The following is a 22,782-nucleotide window of genomic DNA, read 5'->3' as shown; positions in this document are numbered from 1 at the left end:
TCAAATCCATGCCCAAAGCAGCCAAGTTGTCCTGGAGAACGGATTATAACATGAAAGATTCAGTTATCATGGTAGCAGGGTTTTGAAATAAATTATAGTTATGTGCAGGCAGCAACTATATAAACTTCAAGTCGTTGGACAAGAAAAGCTGTTTAACACAATTATATTATTATTAATGTCATCTCAACATTGATATTATTATTATTATTATTATTATTATTATTATTATTATTATTATTATTATTATGACCGCCTATAGGATATAGCATATAGGTTTAGTCAGATTTTTTTTTTTTTTTTTCGCATGTCCAAATTTCCGTCAAGGATTCCCGGGACACTGTAAGACCGGGGTACACGAAACTTGGTGGGCATGTAACCCCACATGGATAGCATGGAACCATTGTTTTTCGTTTTGATCTGTAGCCCCCCCGCTGGACTGGACCCCCTGAAAGGAGGGTAGGGCAGACACAGTTTTCTGTGAATATCTTGAGAACCGTAGGGCCTAGGATGACCAATTTTTTGCGTATGTTTGCCTCCAGGGGTCATGTAAACCCATTCCATATGCACACATGTGCATAAACAGATACACACACACACACATACATTCACAGTAATCCTACGTATGACACATACTCACACAGTAGACATACACATGCATGCACATGCACACACACAGGCACATAAACAGGCAAACACACAAGCACATGCACGCACACACACACTCCCACCCACCCACCCACACACACATAAACATAAACATGTACACGCACACATGCACACAATTCAAGAATTTCTCAGAATTATGAACAGGCAAGATGGGGGTGGGGTTGTATAAAATGTATTTTACATGTGAAATATATGAACTAATCATGTTTTGGTACTTGTTGTCTAGCAGATACCAGTGAGAATTGAGTGTGCATAATGCAATTCAGTGAGACAGTTAGAATCATATATGCCTTTCAGCGTGACTTATTTTTGTGGAAAACATGTGCTGGACTGGGCGGCGGTCATATTTTGTACCGCTCTGCGGGACATCTAGTTATTATTATTCTTGGGGGTGGAGGGGTAATATCATATTGTTGCTTATTGTGCTTCATATCTCCTCATACCTATCAGCCTCTTGAACAGTGAGAATGATGTAGCTTGCCCTGAACATCATTACAGTATTTTTCTTGCAGGACTTTTTGTCTTTTTTTTAAATAACAGATCACTACTGTAGATGACATACCCTTTGGGCTGAGTGCTCCAATAACTGCAAAAGCATTGCATAAATCCATGTACCGTTTTAATAGCAGTACCAGCAACTACATGAAATGATGGAGAGTATAGATGAGACAACATGTTTTAACAAATATTTAAAGTATATCTTTCTGAAATTTTAATTTTACTGATCTGAGCAACAACAAAAAACACCTCATTTCCCTCTTTGGCTAGTGTCACTGTGCAAGAGTGGGAATGGCATGTAGCTTGCGCTCCACCTCGTTACAGTATTTTTCTGGCAGGCCAGCAGCCCTGTAAAGATGGGAATATAATTACAGTCAGATGCGCTGTGGAGAGACGATCTCCACAAAACTGGACCAAAACCATTACAGATTAAATTACATTATTTGTAAGAAGACCAATAATTATGATATATCAATCTGTTCACCTGTTCCACATAATGACAAATCCCCCCCCCCCCCCGAACATACACACACACACACACACACACACACACACAGACACCAGTGTCTTGAGGCTGACCTGAGCTCCTGAAGTTTCTTCTCTTTAATCTCGTCAAGGCGCTGGCGGCGTTGGCGGGCTTCCTCGTCCAGACGGTGGCCCTCACGGAAGAGCTCGCGGCGCTGTGCCACGGCGACCATCTCGCGCTCCCGTACCTGCTGCCGCACGCCGTCCGCATGCCGCAGAACTCGCTGTTTGTGCTTCTCCTCACGCCCCTTCTCCCGCTCAATCGCCTCCAGTTGAACCCTGAAAAGTGGGGGAGAACGGGATATGAGGGCAAAATTTTTTTGGTATTACGTTTGTTATTATGACCGCCGCGCAGCGAAGCGGCGGTCATATAGGTTTAGTCAGATTCTTTTTTTTTCTTTTTTCTTTTTTTTTTTTCTTTTTCGCATGTCCAAATTTCCGTCAAGGATTCCCGGGACACTGAAAGACCGGGGTACACGAAACTTGGTGGGCATGTAACCCCACAAGGATAGCATGGAACCATCGTTTTTCGTTTTGATCTGTAGCCCCCCCGCTGGACTGGACCCCCTGAAAGGAGGGTAGGGCAGACACAGTTTTCTGTGAATATATCGAGAACCGTAGGGTTTAGGAGGACCATTTTTTTTTGTATGTTGATCTAAAGGGGCCATGTCAACCCATTCCATAACCACTCATTTCATGTATAGCGCCACCTAGTTAAACACAAAAAAGTAAAAATGAGGTGTTGTAATAGCAGGTATCTGTGACCTAACATAGTCAAAACTGCACGAAATTGGAAGTGTAGGATCATTATGACACCCTCCGAATGCATGCCAAGTTTTGTGAACTTTCGTTCATGGGGGGGCCTTACAATAAAATAATTTATGTGTACATTTAGTGACCGTACACCAACAAGGATTCCCGGGACACTGAGGACACTGAAAGACCGGGGTACACGAAACTTGGTGGGCATGTAACCCCACATGGATAGCATGGAACCATCGTTTTTCGTTTTGATCTGTAGCCGGCTGGACTGGACCCCCCGAAAGGAGGGTAGGGCAGACAGTTTTCTGTGAATATCTTGAGAACCGTAGGGCCTAGGATGACCAATTTTTTCCGTATGTTTGCCTCCAGGGGTCATGTTAACCCATTCCATGTGCACACATGTGCATGAACAGATACACACGCACAGTCGCACACACATACATTCACAGTAATTATACGTATGACACATACTCACACAGTAGACATATGTACGCATGCATGCACATGCACAAACACACATACGCAGGCAAACACAAAAGCACGCACACACACACACACACACCCACACACATAAACATAAACGTGTACACGCACACATGCACACAATTCAAGAATTTCTCAGAATTATGAACAAGCAAGATGGGGGTGGGGTTGTATAAAATGAATTTTACATGTGAAATCTATGAACTAATCATGTTTTGGTACTTGTTGTGTAGCAGATACCAGTGAGAATTGAGTGTGGATAATGCAATTTAGTGAGACAGTTAGAATCATATAGGCCTTTCAGCCTCACAATGAGCCCTACAATTACATAACCTAAAGCAGGAGACAGTTACCCTCTAAAAACGTTTTCCTATCCATGCAAGTAGCCTACATTTATAAATTAGAAATGCAACAAAATAGACTAGGTGCCAACAAAACACATTTCTTATAAACAACACAAGTGTTATTATATTTATTGAAGGCTTGCACATGAAAACACGTCAATGCATAATTAGGCCAATTAAGGCCTGGCCAAGTAGGCCTAAACTAGTCACAGAAAGTAATCGCCAGAATAAAGTCCAACAATAGGCCATGTGATTGAATATCCAGTAGGAATTAGTAAAACAAAAAGACACATTTTAACTTTCACCAGCTTGTCCATATCGGGGGACAGTTTCTGGGCAGTGGCTATTTAGCCAATATCATTCAGATGTCCGTGAGTCAGGCGATTTCGCACTTTTGATTTATTCATATTCATCACGGAAAAGGCTGCTCACATAAATATGTTGTCCTAAACATACATGTACACAAGTATTTTACCTGCAAAGGCCATGAACATTGGGTACTGTGGTGGCAAGGATTGATCAAATGATTCGATTGCAACAGATACATAGTAGGCTAATCCTTTGACGGTGCACAACACTGCAGTTTTATCAGTTCCAATTGGATTGCCTCTGGGACCTCGGAAGCGTCAATCGTGAATGGGGACCAAAAAAGCGCAGAATCCTTTTCCAGTTCAGCAAAAAACGTGAATCGATTGTCAAACTCATGCCTGAGTCCGGAAAGCAAGGTTGCGTAGCCTACTTGTCCATACTCGATTAACAGGCTGATATTTTAGACAGGGGAAGTGGGCTGCATTACGCTTGGAGAACTGCGTCTTCCATAACGCCGGTTTACTTTGAAAAGCACAAACACTATCATAATACTTTGTAACGAGTTTGATAACATTTCGATAGCGACTATAGTCTGGACCAAACATTGAAAAAAGGCCTCAGAAAAGAGGCAGTAGCCATTTTTGAGGAAAAGTTGTTATACAGCATTTTTAGACAGTTCAAAGGGTCCTAAATACAAATCCACCATATAACATTTTTTTTCGGTCACAAGTTTCTCAGAATTTTCCTTCAAAAATGGATGCCTTGCTCTTAGGCGAGAAAATACAGTAAAAATGTAAACCTTAATGGATCACCACAAAACTTTCCCAGTTTGTCACTTACATTAAGACAAGTATTTTTTGTATTACAAGTTTTCTGAAATGTAATGTTTAAATATGCAAATGAGGCTTAATCTACTGAAATATGCACTAATATGCACACATTTCCAAACTTAGGCTAAGGGGAATTACTATGATCGCATCAAAATGGCTAGTTTTAAAATACTAAGGCGGCTTGACACAACTTGACACTTTGCTTGTACTATTATCAGGCAGGCTTCCTACATATGAACTCAAGCATTGATAACATTGTTCGTTGCAAAGAATTTACTTTAAATACGTTTTTGTTAGCACAGGACCTACATCACCTTGTCTTCCGGTTGTTGCCATAGGTAAGGTCCAGTGTTGTTATTTTAAGGAAACTTCTTCTAGGCTACACAAACAATGTTCCCAATGCTCAAGTTCATGTGTAGAGACCCTGGTGATACTACGAGCAAAGTTTCATGTTGTGTCGAGCCTTCTTAGTGTTTAAAAATAGTGGTTTTGATGCTATTATAGCAGTGCCCCTAGCGCTCCCATTCAAAAAGTGAATAGTTTGGCTAGGGACCAGATGATAACTACATCCATAGTGAAAAGACAAAAGGCAGAATGAAACGGGACAATGCAGATGAAGATGCTTTGCTTGCAGTCTTGCAGAGGTTTGGCCTTTTCTCTGCCAACCTGTCCCAGACCCTGCAAAACATTGCAAACTTGGCCACGCAGGATATTGAAAGCGAGCTGTTGACAGCACCACAGAAAGGTCAAAGTCAATTAGATACATTTGTTGTTGAGCGACTGTTGCCATCTGGGGGGGGGGAAGAGTCTCGTTCAGGGACACACTTAAAAAGAACAAGTATTTAACGTTTGCGTCTTTGTTAAGAAGTTAAGAAGTCAGATCCAAAAACTGGAAAGGTGAAAACTGTCAAGGCAGACCGAAACATTCTGCAACGCCTCATTGCTGCATATGATGCAGGGCGCCCAGTCAATCTTGACAGCATTATGATGCATGAACTATTTGTTGTGCCCTTGTCTCTGGCAGATGTAAATGGACAGCTTCGTTCAGGTTCAAAGGCAGTGTTTACTAAGATTCTAGCTGCTGGCATTCTATGTCCCAACCACCTTGATAACAGAGACCTTCGGGATGAACCAATGCTCATCATTTATGGTCAAGCTCTGGTCATTGCCATTGGAAAGCCACAAGCAGCAAAGAGTTTTGGGGACCTTGCTGATGTTTTTGTGGAATCTGTTCTCAGAAGTGGAGCACAATTCCAGCGAATTGATATTTTGTTTGATCGCTACCACACACATTCTATCAAAAGTGGAACACGAAAGCGCCATGGAAGACACTTGGTGGCAATCAGAAAACCAATTGAGAGCAGAGATATGCCTCTTCCTGCAAAGTGGGAGAAGTTTATTGCTCATGCAGAAAACAAGGGTGATCTTGCACACTTTCACGCTCCAGCAAATAAGATCATAGTTGCTGCAGGTGGTTTCAGTGATGAAGAGAGAGTTGAAGCCTGTAATTCAACCTTTAACACTGACTGCTTGGAAGCCAAGCATGAAGAAGCAGACACAAGAATTGTTCTTCACTGCATTAGAAGCAACGCATCAAACATTGTTGTCTCAGCGAGAGACACCGACATCTTGGTACTGCCGATTGCCCATTTCCACATGGTGTCATACCAAAATATCTGGATGAAGGCACGCAATAGTGGAACATTTGCAGATGGAACCACAGGTCCTTGATCTGCTTCCAGGTTTTCATGCGCTGACTGGAAGTGACTCAACTTCCTGGGATGGAAAATGCAGGAAAGTTCACTTGTTCCTCAACTCATGTCACTACCTCCGGTTCCGGATGCTTGTGAGGAGTTTATATCCTGTGGTTGCACCAAAGAATGCAAGACAGCTAGATGCAGTTGTAAGCCTAACCCATGTACTGCTGCTTGCAAATGCAGAATGTCATGTGATACTTGTATGAATCAATAATAAGTAAAAAGTAACATTTCAGAAAACTGAGTTTTACGGTGATATCTGTTTTTTTTTTGCCCCATTCATACGGTGGTGTTTTGAAAGTGTGAGAGACGCATATTGTTTCAGTACAAAATATTAAGAACTGGTACCCTAATGAATATGTTATATAGTGGATTTATATTCAGGAGACATTGAACCTTCAAAATATCATGTATAACAACTTTTCCCCTCAAATGGCTTCATCCAATGTTTACGAGTCAAATTTGGAAATTTGTGCATATTAGCGCATATTTCAGTAGATTAAGCCTCATTTGCATATTTAAACATTACATTTCAGAAAACTTGTAATACAAAAAATACTTGTCTTAATGTAAGTGACAAACTGTGAAAGTTTTGTGGTGATACATAAAAGTTAAACATTTTACCCTATCTACCAATATTTTTCTCACCTGAGTGCAAGGCATCTATTTTTGAATGCAAATTCCGAGAAACTGGGGACCTAAAAAAAAATTTATATGGTGGATTTGTATTAAGGACAATTTGAACTATCTAAAAATGCTGTATAACAACTTTTCCTCAAAAATGCCTACAGAGTTACAGAATCCTGAAATCTGGTCCTGACTCGCCAGCACGCTGCTGCAGCTGAGGCGAGCAGCAGAAACAGACCAACTGACGGATTCCACCGAAAATTAAATACAAATAAAATACAAATATTTTCTCCCCTTATCACCCGCGGGCCGGATGTGACATACAGTCGGGCCGTAACCCTGACATCACTGACTTAGGCCTTATGCCGCAACGCTACATACTCATAATAAGAAGTTGCACCTTCTTTCACACATATATTTTAACTCATTGAGTGCCAAAAACGTAATATTACGTTTTTCCTTCCCATGCGTTGAGTGCAAAAAACGTAATATTACGTTTTCAGCTTTTTTTTTAAATTACGAAACTAGACACTCTAACACACCTTATATGTGATTTTGGGAACTCTGTGATGAATGGAAATGAAATATATGACGATCGAAAACTCATGAAAACGCACAATCTGGACATTTTATCTGGACATTTTATCATAACTCGGTTGCCACTTTGGGTCGAATCAGTGACGCATGCACGTCAGGTCAAAACCAGGCCATTTTCGTGGGTCTATCACTAGGTGGCAGTCTCGCCAGGTCTCGCTGATCACTTCCCGGAAAGTTTACCGAAGTTTACAGGCAACACTTCATATTTCATGAAAGACGTTATATCTCCACGTTATATAACAGCTTGGCATTCAATGAGTTAACATCCCCTAGAATGTCCATATGAAAAATAATCAACAAGTAATGTCAAGTATTTAACTAGTTATACTGATGATGCAAAAATCGCAAGTTAGCAAACTAATAAAGCTAATATGGAATGTTTTGGTGTTTATGAACAGGATGGGGGGCAAATCGGCATCTTGTGTAGTGTAGTAAAACATGCATACTTCGGTCAATAAAGCTATAATTGTAACTCGACTCAACTGTGCATGTAAACGTACATACTGAATGAGATATGCAAATTGTGTTTTACTAGGTGAATTCTCTTTTAGCAAAACCTAACCAGTTATCTATTCAAGAAATGTGTTCAGGCAACTAAGCATTTGGTTCAGAGAATAGGGTTTAGTGTTTTAGCAATTGTGAAAAACTGTAATCCATAGGCCCTGAGAACCTCATTAGTGTCATAGTGAATCATGAAAACCATGAAAGGTTGAATTGGTTGGAGGTTGGATTTTTCTTGCTGTTTTCAGTGTGAAACTAACAGCAAAAAGTTATTTTTATACCTCTTTTTACTCAGAGGAGTGAATGAGTGAGTGAATCAAGGGCGCGGGAAGGTGGGTGCTGATGGCGCTGCAGCACCCCTTGCTTTTTATCAATAGGCCTACAAATTGTCGTTATATTTGTTGTATATCAAATAGGCAAATAGCAAAAAAGGTTATGGATAGCTTTGAATATAGCTATCCATAGATTAAACGTTATAGAAGTGAAAGTGACGTGACTCGCTGAGGAGAGACGTTGCCTTGTCAGAACTCCGTGTAGCATGCATACTGGCAGTTTTCATAGACCATCACCAACTAGTTCGCACTTAGGATATATCGTTGGATTGTGAAAAGCCCAATTTCGAATACTAAACTACAACAGATGAGATGCATCTTTTGCAATTAGAATTTCGTGTTGGTGAGACCTGTTGCCTATCAGTAGACATGAGTTCCACGACAGCTTAGCTAGTGCCACCAAAATATGACACTGAAATCCTTTCATTATTGGAGTCGCTCAGATAGAAACCGCTGTAACGTGGTTAGGACACTTTTGCTGTGGAGTGGAGACGCCATAAGTTAGGCTACTCAGAAATTGTTTGCCATTGTACAGTAGGTCATTGCCTAATTAGCATACATTTTCAAGCCAAACATCTCTGGTGTGGTTTTGACAATCAGAAAAACAATATACTGAAATAGTTTAATGATATAAAATCAAGTGCGCTTCTATGGGTCTGGTGTGTGCGTGCGCAGTTTTTATTGATGAGTCGGAGTGGCGCTGCGCATAGTTGCAGTGGACTGTGGCTGCCCAGGGCATTATAAAACTTCTCGATCTTAGGCCTACTCATACACGGCACTGAAATGGCATATTTAGTTGTCTAAATTCTAATCATATCATGCTAGGGGAGAAATCGTCGGACATCCATTATTTTGTTATTCAGCACCCCTGGACAAAAATATGTTCCTGCGCGCCTGGAGTGAGTGTGAGTGTGAGTGTGTGTGTGTGCCTTTGTGTGTGTGAGCTTGCCCACCTCAGCACCCTCTCAAACTCAGCTCTCTCCCGGCCAGCTTCGATGGAGAGCAGGTGCTCCTTGTGTGTGACCTGCTCAAGGCGAGCTACGCGCAGCCTCTCCTCCTCCTCCATCTTCTTCTGGATTTGCTCCTTCTCCTTCTTACGCCACTCCCGCTCTGCTGCTTCCTGGTTGCGCCGGGCCCGGATCTCATCCTGACACAGATAGGGCAAAACTGCTCAGTCACCAACTAGCAAACAAGCTTCAGGGAATGTCAGTCTGATGCTCTACACATGATGTCTGATCTCTTTCAGTTTCACATGATTAATTATAGAAAATGAATACAATGAAAAAAAACAAACATATTGTGTCATTGTCTTTCAGAGGCAGCTAAGATGAAACCCATGATCACAAAATAAACTACAAATAGACAAATCTAATGCTGAAATGATAGTAAGATGTGGTAAAATGGATTGCATTTATATAGTGCTTTAATTGACTCCTCCAAGCACCCAAAGCGCCTCACATTCACCCATTCACACACCGATTGCGGAGGCTGCCATAGAAGGCGCCCACCTGCTCATCAGGAGCAGTAGGGTTAAGTGTCTTGCTCAGGGACACTTCAACAGGGTCAGGAGGAGTTGGGCTCAAACCAGCAACCTTCCAGTTGCTGGACGACTCCTCTACCTCCTGAGCCACTGCCGCCCCAAAATATAAAGAATTCTGGCATGGTAATTCTCAAAGCGGCCTTTAAAATCTCTCTTTCGCCTAAGTACAGTATGCAAAATAATTTTCTGCAACTGAACAATGATAAGACAGAAGTCCTAATTATCGGCCCTAAGACCCAGAGAGAAATCATTATGACTGCTGCTAGCATAGCTAGTGCAACGGTCATATACGGATTGTCAACTTTTACTTTGTACTTTGTGGTACATCTAGTTATTATTATTATTATTGGGCAATTCCATGGAAAATTATGTTTTTTGTAACACCCATAACGCCAATAAAATGTGATGGTAGGGTATGACGTGAATGATTACATGAAATTTGAGCATTTGCTATTTTTGGCTAACACTATTACATAACATTCTTAGTTAGTTCTCAGTATATTGTGTCCTCTTGCAAATCAGTTGTTAGATTTACAGTTTAGTTCAAATATAGATGACCAATAGAGGACCTCCAGATACATTTGCATAACATTTTTACATTTTCATGTGTGCCTTAAAGATCCTGTTACCAGGTACTCTTTGTTTGAAGCTTGATACCCTTTCCCTTGATACTCTCTCTCTTTTCCATGTAAAAACTAGGTAAATATCTTTAATCAGTTTAATTCTCAATTAGTTTGTCAACATCGTCAATTGTGTGTCAACACCGTTAGTTGTGTGTCAACACCGTAAGAGTTTTCATTTTTTATTAAAAAAAAAATATTTAAAAAAAGTTTCTTTTGTTCAATTGAGTATGTTCATACATTAAAACACCAACTTATCTACATGCATCTTCTGTGCACAAAACCACTGATTGTATATATTAAAAATGAAAAAAACTAGTAAACTAAATGAAGGTAATTTAAAATGACGCATTCCAAAACAATGTAAAATAATATTAAAAGTGTATACAATGCAATTTATCACTTAACCTTGCTAATGAATTGCTACTTAAGGAGATGACCAAAAAAAGGATTTCCTGTCACAGGGTTTCCTGTCACAGACAGGTGCCTGTGAAGAACAGTTTTCTCTTGTTGTCACAAGATCACCGATATATTGCCAAAAGAAATTATGTCATTTAACATCATACACAATTGCAACAAAGGAGAACCTGCCAGATTCTTAACAGAAGCACCTGACCGCAACTACTGCACCAACAGGGCAAGTGTAAACATGCAGTAAGTGCTCATCTCTCATCAGGATGACATTTATGAGATGCCAAGTGAGATCAGATTCCCTGAACAAAGAGTGATTTGTTCAGGGAACTTTTACCAGTTTTACCAGGGGGGGCCAATACATTTGGAGGGCACAGTGTATCTGTTTGTGTGATTGTCATTGTGTGAGATGACCAAAAAAGGTCTTTCCTGTCACTGATTAACTTGTCCTGTCACCCCCCCCCCCCATCTGACTCAACAAAAAAAAAAACACATTTAAATTGCTTAAGGAGATGGCCAAAAAAAGAATTTCCTGTCACTGATTACCCAAGGCCACCCATCTGACTCCAGAAAGATGTCTGTGGAGAACAGTCTTCTCTTGTTGTCTCTAGGCTCTGATGAAAGATCTCCGATGTACTGCCAACAGGTAGTTCACAAAGTGCAGTGAAAACAAAGAAGAACCTCGCCTTCCGCCAATTTGACAGGTCTGGACTGCAGACTCTTTTACTATGGAGCCGTACTGTTGTACTATGTTTAGCATTGTTTTCCTAAAATATTCAGAAAAAGACGTTGTCTGGAGGACAGTATATGTTGCTCAAAACCTGCATAAATCATTCAGTATACCAATGCTCTTTAGAGTGTCAACTATTTCAGATTTGCATACCTAAAACTAAAAGTTTTTCGTTTTTTGGTCACATTACGTTTGTATATTAATTTGCCAAACTTGTGAAATGACCTTTTTTGCATCAGAGCTACAAATTACCGATCTGACAGAGGTTCAGAGCATAGCAATACTATAACATATGACTGAGGTGGATGTTAGCTCAATTACACAACAGTAGGCTAAGTAAAACAGTAATTTTACAAAGCTAAGGCTCAGGGCAGTTCCATGCAAAACTGTCACGTCCATAACGCCAACTTAATGCCATGGTATTTGTATGATGCAAATGATTATGTGAAAAGTTTTTCATGTACATTCTACAACCAAGAAGAGTGAATGCTCAAATTTCAAGTAATCATCATTCACATCATACCATACCATGGCATTGTGTTGGCGTTATGGACGTGACAGTTTTGCGTGGAATTGCCCCTCAACAGAATCCTGGGATGTGCATGAGCTATACTACAACAGGTAAAAACTGGAGGCAACCATAGGTACCAACCATGACCAGGAACCTCTTCAGTTCACATCTTGATCACCTAACTCCACTCACAAACACCTCCCCAACTCCTGGCCCCATAATCCCCCTCCCCAACCCCACTCCCAGTACACTTACACACACACATGCACACACACACACATAAACAAGCAGGGACCGCGGGGCTCGATTCTAGACAGACGCTCACCTGTTCTGCTTTGTAGTCCCGGTCTCTCTCCTGCAGGGCCCGGAGACGGGCTACCTCCTTCTCCTTCTCCCTCTTGATGCGCCGCTGCTCTGCCTCGTACTCCGCCTCCCGTTGCTGCAAAGGGGTGGGAGGAAGGCAGTGGTGGTGTGGTGTGTGTGTGTGGGGTGGGGGGTGCAGAAACATATGGTCACATGAGAGGTGCATAGACATGGAGAACGGGTTTTTAATCACTTTCTCTCTCATTTGGGGTTTCTGGTCTGGTCACCTCTGAACAGCTGTTTCTGTGGCGTAAACAAACACTGAAGGCCCACCCCAGACTGCCCTCCATCACCACCACTGTCATGCCATGACCCAGCATTTATGTACAGGATGAGTGTCAAAGTCAAAGTCAAAGTCAAAGTCTGCTTTATTGTCAATTTCTTCACATGCCAAGACATACAAAGAGATCGAAATTACGTTTCTCACTATCCCACGGTAGACATATTCTACCAATTTAAGTCCACAGACAAACATAACATTCAAGTAAACAATAAAAAAGTAAATAAGAAGGCACATACAATGAAGAAATAGAAGCAGCAAAATTGGGTTGAAATTGTGCAATTGTGCATAGACAGTCAATATAATAGTGCTAAGTCAGGCCAATAAATGGCTGAGGTAGTTCTGTTTGACCTAAGTAAGCAAGTGGCATAGTGGTGCAAGTTATGTAAGAGCAGCAGAAGTGTGTTGTGTTTTCAGGACAACAGGACAACAACAACAAGTTGCAAAGTGTGCAAGTGTACAAGTACAAGCGGCTTCTGTACCTCTTCCCAGAGGGCAGTAGATCAAACAAATTGTGAGCGGGGTGACTTGCATCACTCACAATTGTGGTCGCCTTGCGGGTGAGGTGGGTGGTGTAAATGTCTTTCAGGGAGGGGAGTGAAGCACCAATAATCCTTCCAGCTGTGGTTACTATGCGCTGCAGGGCTTTCCTGTTGTATTCAGTGCAGCTTCCGCCCCATACAGCGATACAGCTGGAGAGGATGCTCTCAATGGTGCCTCGGTAGAATGTGGTCATGATGGCTGGTGGAGCACTTGCTCGCCTGAGTTTCCGTAGGAAGTAGAGGCGGCGCTGAGCTTTATTCGCCAGTGATGCAGTGTTGGTGGTCCAGGAGAGGTCTTCACTGATGTGCACCCCCAGGAATTTGGTGCTGCTCACTCTCTCCACCACAGCACTGTCGATGGTCAGTGGCAGGTGTTGGGTGTGACCTCTCTGGAAGTCAACAACAATCTCCTTGGTCTTGCTGACGTTCAGCAGGAGGTTGTTGTCCCTGCATCACGTGGTCAGAAGGTCGACCTCCAACCTGTATTGAGTCTCGTCGCCCTTGGTGATGAGACCCACCAGAGTTGTGTCGTCAGCAAATTTCACTATGTGATTGTTGCTGTAGGTTGCAGTGCAGTCATGCGACAGCAGGGTGAAGAGCAGCGGACTGAGCACGCAGCCTTGGGGGGCCCCCGTGCTCAGTGTGATGCTGCTTGAGATATTGTTGCCAACACGTACTATTTGAGGCCTCTGACAGAGGAAGTCCAGTAGCCAGTTGCAGAGGTAGGTACTGAGTCCCAGTTTGTCAAGTTTGCAGATGAGTTGTTGTGGTATTATGGTGTTGAATGCAGAACTGAAGTCTATAAACAGCAATCTCACATATGAGTCTCTTTTTTCCAGGTGGGTGAGAGCTGGGTGGAGGGCAGAGCAGATTGCATCCTCTGTGGACCGTTTGGCTCGGTATGCAAACTGGAAGGGGTCCAGGGTGGGGGGGGAGAATGGATTTGATGTGTGACATGACAAGCCGCTCAAAGCACTTCATGATGATGGATGTCAGTGCCACGGGGCGGTAGTCATTGAAGCAGGATGGAGCAGTTTTCTTCGGCACAGGTATGATGGTGGCAGCTTTGAAACATGATGGGACGATGGCTTGCTTCAGGGAAGTGTTAAAGATGTCTGTGAAGATTGTCTACTAGGGGGCTGGTAGGGTAAGACCAGGGTGATGTCTAGGTCAAAAAATTCAGACATTTGTGTTCATACATACCGTCTGGATTCCAGTGTATGTCTGGAAGCGGCTTGTTTGTCTGTGTTTGTTATGTCTACTGGTGCGTCCATGAGCATTTTTCCTCAATCTGGGTTTGGACCATGATAATAACTGAGAGCGGATTGACAGTTTACTGCTGTCTGGGTTGGGCAGCTGCATAGAGTTTGGACATTTAAACAAATATTCGGCGTTGTTCAAATGAATTCATTGGCATCTTAATTCTCACACTGTGTGTTGGGTGCAGTGCCAAGCTATATTGTACTACGTGACACTGATTGATGTGAAAGTTTGCTGTGCACTTTGCTGTGCTGTCTTTGTGATGCTTCTTTCCCCTACGCCCCAGACAGTTTAGTTTATCTCTCTCTCTGCCCAGTGTGCCTGTTTCTGCTGTTTGTTGTTTGCCCTGGTGCTGACACCAATCATGGTGGGACCCCACCCCCCTCACATATCTCTGCAGGTTGCTGCTGCATACTGGCTGGTTCTTCCCCCTCTGTTACTTGGGCCTGTGGAATGTGCTGTTATTGATTCTCCTTCTGTCTTTTCTTAAGATAAAGAAGTGACTGTAACTGTTATTTAATTAAATATATATATTTTATACTACTGTCTCACACCCACAAAGTTTAACCTAAAAGAATCTAGTTTGGTTTGTTTGTTGGGGTGGTGGTGGTGCTATGTTGTGGTAGTGGTGTGTTGTGGTGCTGCTGCTCACCATCTTCTGTCGGGTGTACTCCATGGCCCTCAGGTCGGCCAGCCTCTCCTCTTCCTGCTTGTGCTCCTTGGCCAACAGGCTCTCCTCATTGATGCGCATGATCTCCAGCTGAAGCCGCATCTGATCGTCTCGCTTCCTCTCCAGGGCCTACAAGGCAGGGGTGAGAGGGCGGTGTCACCTAAAGGTGGTTAGGTAAATCAGGGGTATGTCCCAGGCTTCACAGGGTGAGAAGATGTGTGTGTGTTGTTGGTTTTGCCGGTGTCTGGCTCACATTTTCAGGAACACTGTTTTTTTCCACCTGCCATGAATCATATCAAGATAAAAAACAGACAACCTCCACACAGATATCAACAAGCATAGACATGTGCTTGTTAACAGCTGCTGGCTGTTGGCTAAAAACAAAAGGTGAAAGGCATATATGATTCTAACTGTCTCACTGAATTGCATTATGCTCACTCAATTCTCACTGGTACCAAAACATGATTAAGTATAAGTATGTATATATAATCTTTTGATCCCGTGAGGGAAATTTGGTCTCTGCATTTATCCCAATCCGTGAATTAGTGAAACAGACACAGCACACAGTGTACACACAGTGAGGTGAAGCGCACACTAATCCCGGCGCAGTAAGCTGCCTGCATCAACAGCGGCGCTCAGGGAGCAGTGAGGGGTTAGGTGCCTTGCTCAAGGGCACTTCAGCCGTGCCTACTGGTCGGGGTTCGAACCGGCAACACTCCGGTTACAGGTCCGAAGTGCTAACCAGTAGGCCACGGCTGCCCCAGTAGGCCATGGCTGCCCCAAAAGCATGTGAAATCTATGAAAATATGTAAATCTATTACATGTGAAATCTATGAACTATGATTAGTTCATAGATTTCACGTGTAAAATACATTTTATACAACCCCACCCCCATCTTGCCTGTTCATAATTCTGAGAAATTCTTGAATTGTGTGCATGTGTGCGTATTTATTTTTATGTGTGTGTGTGTTTGTGTGTGTGTGTGTGTGTGTGTGTGTGTATGTGTGTGTGTGTCAGGTTTGTGCAAAATTCCAGAATTTAATTGAAACTGGCTCTTAAATTCCAATTAAATTCTTGAATTTCACTTGCATTTCAACTGAGTTAGCAAACAGGAAGCAGAATTGCAATTCGAATTGTGCACAACCCTGGTGTGTGTGTGTGTGTGTGTGCATTATGCATGCGTACATATGTCTACTGAGAGTGTATGTGTCGTATGTATGATTACTGTGAATGTATGTGTGTGCGTATGTATCTGTTTATGCACATATGGAATGGGTTAACATGGCCCCTGGAGGCAAACATACGCAAACAATTGGTCATCCTAGGCCCTACGGTCTCAAGATATTGACAGAAAACTCTGTTGGTGTACAGTCACTAAATGTACACATAAATGTATTTATTTTATGGCCCCCCATTAACGGAAGTCAACGAAAATTGGCATGCATTCAGAGGGTGTCATAATGATCCTACACTTTCAATTCCATGCAGTTTTGACCATGTCAGCCAGAGATATTGTGATTACACTTAATTTTTGCTTTTTCATTTTTAACTAGGTGGAAAACTGTGTCCGGACACCTACAGGCCACTTGGTGTACAGTAACATAAATTAATTTATTGTATGGCCCCCCATGAACGGAATTCCAAAAAACTTTCCGTGCATTCAGAGGGTGTCATAATGATCCTAAACTTCCATTTTCGTGCAGTTTTGACAAGTCAGGTCAGAGATACCTGCAATTACAACATCTCATTTTTGCTTTTTCATTTTTAACTAGGTGGCGCTAAACATGAAATGAGTGGTTATGAAATGGGTTGACATGGCCCCTTAAGACCAACATACAAAAAAAAGGTGGTCCTCCTAGACAGATCTGAGATATTCACAGAAAACTGTGTCCGCCCTACCCTCCTTTCGGGGGGGCGACGGATCAAATCGAAAAACAATGGTTGCATGCTATCCTTGTGGGGCTACATGCCCACCAAGTTTCGTGCACCCCAGTCTTTCAGTGTCCCGGGAATCATTGAAGGGGTGGGGTGGGGGGTGGGGGTGTATAAGACCAGAAGTGAGGAACCCCCCCCCACACACACACGGTACGGTTAGGGGTATCAACACTCAAGACCAGAAATCACATCCTGTGTATATATACAAATGAGTATATACTGTATGTACGAGTCTGTGTCTGTGTGTGTGTGTGTGTGTGTGTGTGTGTGTGCGTGGCGTGCACATGCATGTGAGTGTATGTGTATGGCTGTGAGCACCTCCAGCTCCTCCATCTGCATCCTCTCCAGGCTCTCCAGCATCTGCTGGCCCTCCTGCTCACGCAACTCATCCTGCAACAGGCGGTCCTCCATGCGCTCTTCGATTTGCTTCAGAATACACATCTTACCCCTGAGGCCACACACACACAAACACACAGGCACACACACAAGATTGGTGGCCTTAGACTGAAATCAGACTGGAACCAGTGACCAGAACTGCTGTTTTATCAGCTTTATAATGATTATCAGTGTTATAATCTTGCAAGGAGGAAGCTGTTGATGGCGCCGTCCTGCCATAGCCAGGCCAGTAACCCTGCCAGCCACCCATGCATTTGCTTTTTGCTTTGTTTGTTTGTAATAAACAGCTACAACAACATTAATTAATCACCGAAATAGTTGTCGATTAATTTAATAATTGACAACTAATTAATTAATTGATTAACTGTAGTATCCCTAATACATTGTATATGTTGAATGTGTGTGTGTGTGTGTGTGTGTGTGTGTGTGTGTGTGTGTGTGTGTGTGTGTGTGTGTGTGTGTGTGTGTGTTTGTGTGTGTTTCTGTCGTGTGTCCTCTCACTGGATCCTCTGCTGTTTGCGCAGCTGATCGATCTTGTCCTGGGTTTCCAGTGCCCGGCAGCGGTCCACCTCCATCATGGCATCCAGCCGCCGCTCCTCCTCCTGCAGCTCCGACAAAATCTGCTGCTTTTCCTGGATCTGGCGATCGCGCACTGCGTGACACTGTGCTCCTAGGATCAGCTGCATAGTGTGTCCACACACACACACACACACACACACACACACACACACACACACACACACACAGGCAAAAACATGCAAAATGGGTACATAATGTTTCACACATAAAATCACAGAAACCCATAGAAGGTTTTCAAAAATTACATATCCTCAACCTTAAGTGATACAAGGGGGCTACTGTGTATGGAATAATTTACATGTGCCCTCGCTGAGATTATAGTGCACTAATTTATTTTGGTTTGTTTGTTTGTTTTAGTGAGTCAATTCCATTTCTTTTTTGCTACCTTCCTGCCCATCTTCTCTTGTTTAGATTTTTTACCGGGCCTGAAATATCCCTTCCTTCAAACGGAAAATGATCCTTTAACCCTTTTCTAAAACAGAACAATGACAATTGGGAACAACAATAATGGGAGCATATGACAGGGGACAACCAATCTGCTTACTTTGAAATAAACCACATAAAAAGGCTATGTATGAACTAGCAAGCATCCTGTAATGGTGTCATTTACAGGAAAGCTATGATGCCGGATTCTATTTCTTTTGTGTCCTCTTGACCCGCTCACGTCAAAGGGTGAGCCTTCCTCCGTCAAGAGGAAGGCTTCAGTCTCATTCCATTAAACTACATAAGACAGGAAGAGATTAAATCATGCACATTCTCTGTGGAAGAATGTATGGTTCTCATGGGATTTTGCAGAACTACGTACAGTATAACAGTTACAGCTCACACATCCTCTTACTGCCTTCATAGTGCAGTACACATCACAAGCGCAATCTGCTGTGACTAATTTCTACCCAGAGCGAGCTGCCTCCGCCTGCGGGGCATTTGTGTGTGAAGCATTGGCAGGTGATGTGTGCCGCAGTCGGGCCAGATGACTGTACCTCGTTGAGCTTCTTGACCTCGTCTTCCTGCTCCATGCGCATGGCGTTGGCCCTCTCCAGTAGGTACTGGGCACGGTCCCGTGCCTCCAGCTCCAAGTCACTGAGTGTCTGGTTCCTCTGGCGCGAGAGGTCAGCTTGCCGCATGCGTGCCCTCCTCTCCTCGGCAGCGTCCTGCAAGGATGCCCAGAGACAGCTCACAGTTAATCACATCTCATAAAACATCAACTAAACTAGCTTCAGCTGTAGGTCTACTGAGTAGAAACATGTCAAACTGAACTACACTGTACACTGAAGCAAAACCACCTTAAAGAAAGCATAGCTCCTACAGATATGTTGCTGAGTTACAAAAACTGCGGCTTTAATGGGCCTACTCACCACCACTGCCTCCTTCTCCTTGCGCTGGGATTCCAAGATAGCCTCTTTGTCTTCCTTGGAGGCTACTCGTGACTTGGCTGTGATTCGCTCCATCTCAGATGGACAGAGGATGATTGACAGGCCAGAAGGGTCTTTACTTGGTATTCTAAAGACAGATCATTGTTTTGTTGTTGTTAGGAGTAAGTAACAACAATGCCTCATTTTTGCCAGGCATAGGCCTAAGTCAGGGGATGGGTACAAAAAAAATTCAAGTCACTGAACATCCCCTAGATTTCAGTGAAATCCATCATTAAGGAATGTAAGGAATATGGTAAATGTGCAAATCTGTCTAGAGCAGGCCGTCATCACAAACTGAGTGTCGGTTCAAGAAAAATAATGGTAGGGGAGGCCACCAAGGCACCTATGACAACTCTGAAGAAGTTAAAAGCGATCTTGATTGGAGGAAGGTTTCTTGGTCTGATGAGACCAAAACTGAGCTTTTTTGGCCATCTGACTAGATGCTATTTTTGGTGGACACCAAACAGTTTCCAACCCTAGTTGTATCTATTTATCTTGCCTTATGTCTCATATGGGTTCTTAGGAAAACATTTAGCTTTCCTATGGACAGACAGCCATTGTCATTGTCAAAAGTGAAAGAGACTTGATTGTGTATGTGTGTGTAACAAAAAAATTGATGGATGAGTAATGATGAGGGTTTCCTTAATCTGATAAATTGATATGCGAGGGGGTAATCACATACAGTATATTTGACATTGATGCAGTATTGTTTTGTTACCAAACTTTTTCTTTTATTAAACTGTAGGCCTACAAGTTGTACACTAGAATATCTGCTTGCTGTACTGGTTATGGTAATTCTACTTTTAAAGCTAGTTAATTTATTGGTAATCAATAATAATAGAATGCAGAGGCAATTGTGCAATAGCTAGGCCTACTATTATAAATATTATGATACATTTACATAGACTTTCAGTTACAGCCAGTCCTTTGAGGTCAACGTTAATGCTGACGTGGCCTGGGATGAAAATGAGTTTGACACCCCTTGAGGTGGGTTTTACTGTGTGTTTTGTATGTATGAATGGTATGTTATTGAATATACATGTTGAACAGTATATGAAGTGATGGATTGCTATAACATGTAACGTGTATTTTTGCAATAATAAAAAAAAAAAAACCCTGTTAAGGAGACGGCCATTTGTGTAAATGAGAAAAAGGGAGGCACTTGCTTCAGATCACGGATCAGGTCCTTTGTGATGATGCGTACGGTCTCTGGTTTGGGTGCCTTTTCCGATGGAGCACTCTGAGCTCTGGCATCGGCACTGTTCTTGAAGGAGTTCTTGGAGTTAAATGAAAGTAAAGCACACACACACGTTACAGATGCATGGCTATTCTGCTTAACAGCTAGACTACTTGTTTAGAAGGAAGTTGCTTTTTATTGTTAAAAATATAGCCTGGGCTATATAAATACAGTGTCCACATTATATAGGCTACAATGAGCCTATATAAGTCATAAGTTACAATGATTAAACTGCCGACTGGCAACTCAGCGTGAGTAGCCTAAAAGCTACCTGTAGAGTCAAAAGCAAAGGCCTAGTCTATTTTTTTTTAAACAGAAACCGAATGAGATTTTCGAAACAACTTTACTGCTGCGTGCTAGGCTAAATCATGGCTGTGATTAGTAGTTAATAATCCACAGTAGAGTAGTAGAAACAGTAACCATGCCGTGAATGCAAAATAGACCTTGGGTTTGGGGGTACCGAAGAGCGTCTCGTCAACTTGGGACTTCAGAGCACGATAGCGATAGCGACGATGCGAGCTGCTCCCAGACAGCCGCGCCGATGATGACATCAAACTCCGAGGCTATGAAAACGTTACTTGAACGTTACCATTAATACAATATCAAAACAATTTCCATATGCAAATATTAAGTAGGCTATAGCCTAACTATTACATTCGTGTGAGGGGAATTTGTTGTTAAACAAATATGCCTAGAAGCTAATTTATAATGGGACTTACCATGGTTGTTCTGGTGAATCAGGAAGGCAAGTGAAAAACCGCAAAAGATGTAAGATGGTTAGCTATATCAAAATACAATGACTCGAAAGGTCATCATCTTAAACTAGCCTACGTCTGAATTACGGAGTGGGTCCCACGATAAGGGGCAATGTTATTTAGCAAGCCTTCGAAGTCTATGGTAATTTACCAACCAAATGAACTGTTTTGTTATTGCGTTTCCATGACTACAATCCCCGTAGAAACAGTAATCCAGGCTGGGCTCTGGGCTGGACCAGGTTGTTTTTGTTGCTGTTTTTGGAGCCTGGGCTGGGCTGTTTTTACAGTGATTCAGGGTAACGGCAGCTAGCAGATGGTGAGGTGATGTTTGATGGATGTGACAAAAAATATTTTAGCTTAGAAACCGCGTAACATCGCTTAGATCAGTGTTTTTCAACCTTTTTTGTGCCGCGGTTCACTTTTGACACTTAAAACGTCCCACGGCACACTAACATCCTGTGTGAAGAAAAAACTAGATGTACCGCAGAGCGGTACAAAATATGACCGCCGCCCAGTCCAGCACATTTTTTCCACAAAAAGAAATCACGCTGAAAGGATATGATTCTAACTGTCTCACTAAATTGCATTATCCACACTCAATTCTCACTGGTATCTGCTAGACAACAAGTCCCAAAACATGATTAGTTCATATTTCACATGTAAAATTCATTTTATACAACCCCACCTCCATCTTGCCTGTTCATAATTCTGAGAAATTCTTGATTGTTTGTGTTATGTTTATGTTATGTGTGTGGGTGTGTGTGTGTGTGAGTGTGTGTGTGTGTGTGTGTGTGTGTGTGTGCGTGCCTGCGTATGTGCCTGTGCATGGAAGCGTATATGTCTACTGTGTGAGTATGTGTCATGATTACTGTGAATGTGTGTGTGTGTGTGTATCTGTTTGTGCACATGTGTGCACATGAACTGGGTTAACATGACCCCTGGAGGCAAATATACGGAAAAAATGGTCATCCTAGGCCCTACAGTTCTCAAGATATTCACAGAGAACTGTGTCTGGCCTACCCTCCTTTCGGGGGGTCCAGTCCAGCGGGGGGGCTACAGATCAAAACGAAAAATGACGGTTCCATGCTATCCATGTGGGGGTACATGCCCACCAAGTTTTGTGTACCCCGGTCTTTCAGTGTCCCGGGAATCCTTGTTGGTGTACGTCACTAAATGTACACATAAATTATTTTATTGTAAGGCCCCCCATGAACGAAAGTACACAAAACTTGGCATGCATTCGGAGGGTGTCATAATGATCCTACACTTTCAATTTCGTGCAGTTTTGACCATGTCAGCCAGAGATATTG

The 22,782-nt window shown here is 42.6% G+C and overlaps 1 protein-coding gene across 1 annotated transcript; it reads right to left on the bottom strand.

The window, feature by feature from the left end:
* Positions 1 to 1,268: 1,268 nt before the first annotated feature.
* On the bottom strand, positions 1,269 to 21,634 carry cfap45 (cilia and flagella associated protein 45). The gene is made up of 12 exons (XM_076281582.1): positions 21,437 to 21,634; positions 21,161 to 21,280; positions 20,647 to 20,756; positions 19,424 to 19,568; positions 19,049 to 19,219; positions 17,991 to 18,169; positions 17,412 to 17,541; positions 15,141 to 15,287; positions 12,369 to 12,482; positions 9,185 to 9,378; positions 1,744 to 1,968; positions 1,269 to 1,512 (listed from the first exon to the last, which is right to left on the bottom strand). Exons 1-12 carry the CDS (start codon positions 21,437 to 21,439, stop codon positions 1,437 to 1,439), a joined length of 1,614 nt encoding a protein of 537 aa, XP_076137697.1. The 5' UTR covers positions 21,440 to 21,634; the 3' UTR covers positions 1,269 to 1,436.
* Positions 21,635 to 22,782: the final 1,148 nt, after the last annotated feature.

This window comes from Alosa pseudoharengus, unplaced genomic scaffold (assembly GCF_046254945.1).
Source record: "Alosa pseudoharengus isolate Yale_2024_CS ecotype anadromous, Long Island Sound unplaced genomic scaffold, YU_APseudo_1.1 YU_APseudo_1.1_scf_13, whole genome shotgun sequence".
NCBI lineage: Eukaryota > Metazoa > Chordata > Actinopteri > Clupeiformes > Clupeidae > Alosa > Alosa pseudoharengus.
This window is presented reverse-complemented; position numbering and strand designations above follow the sequence as displayed.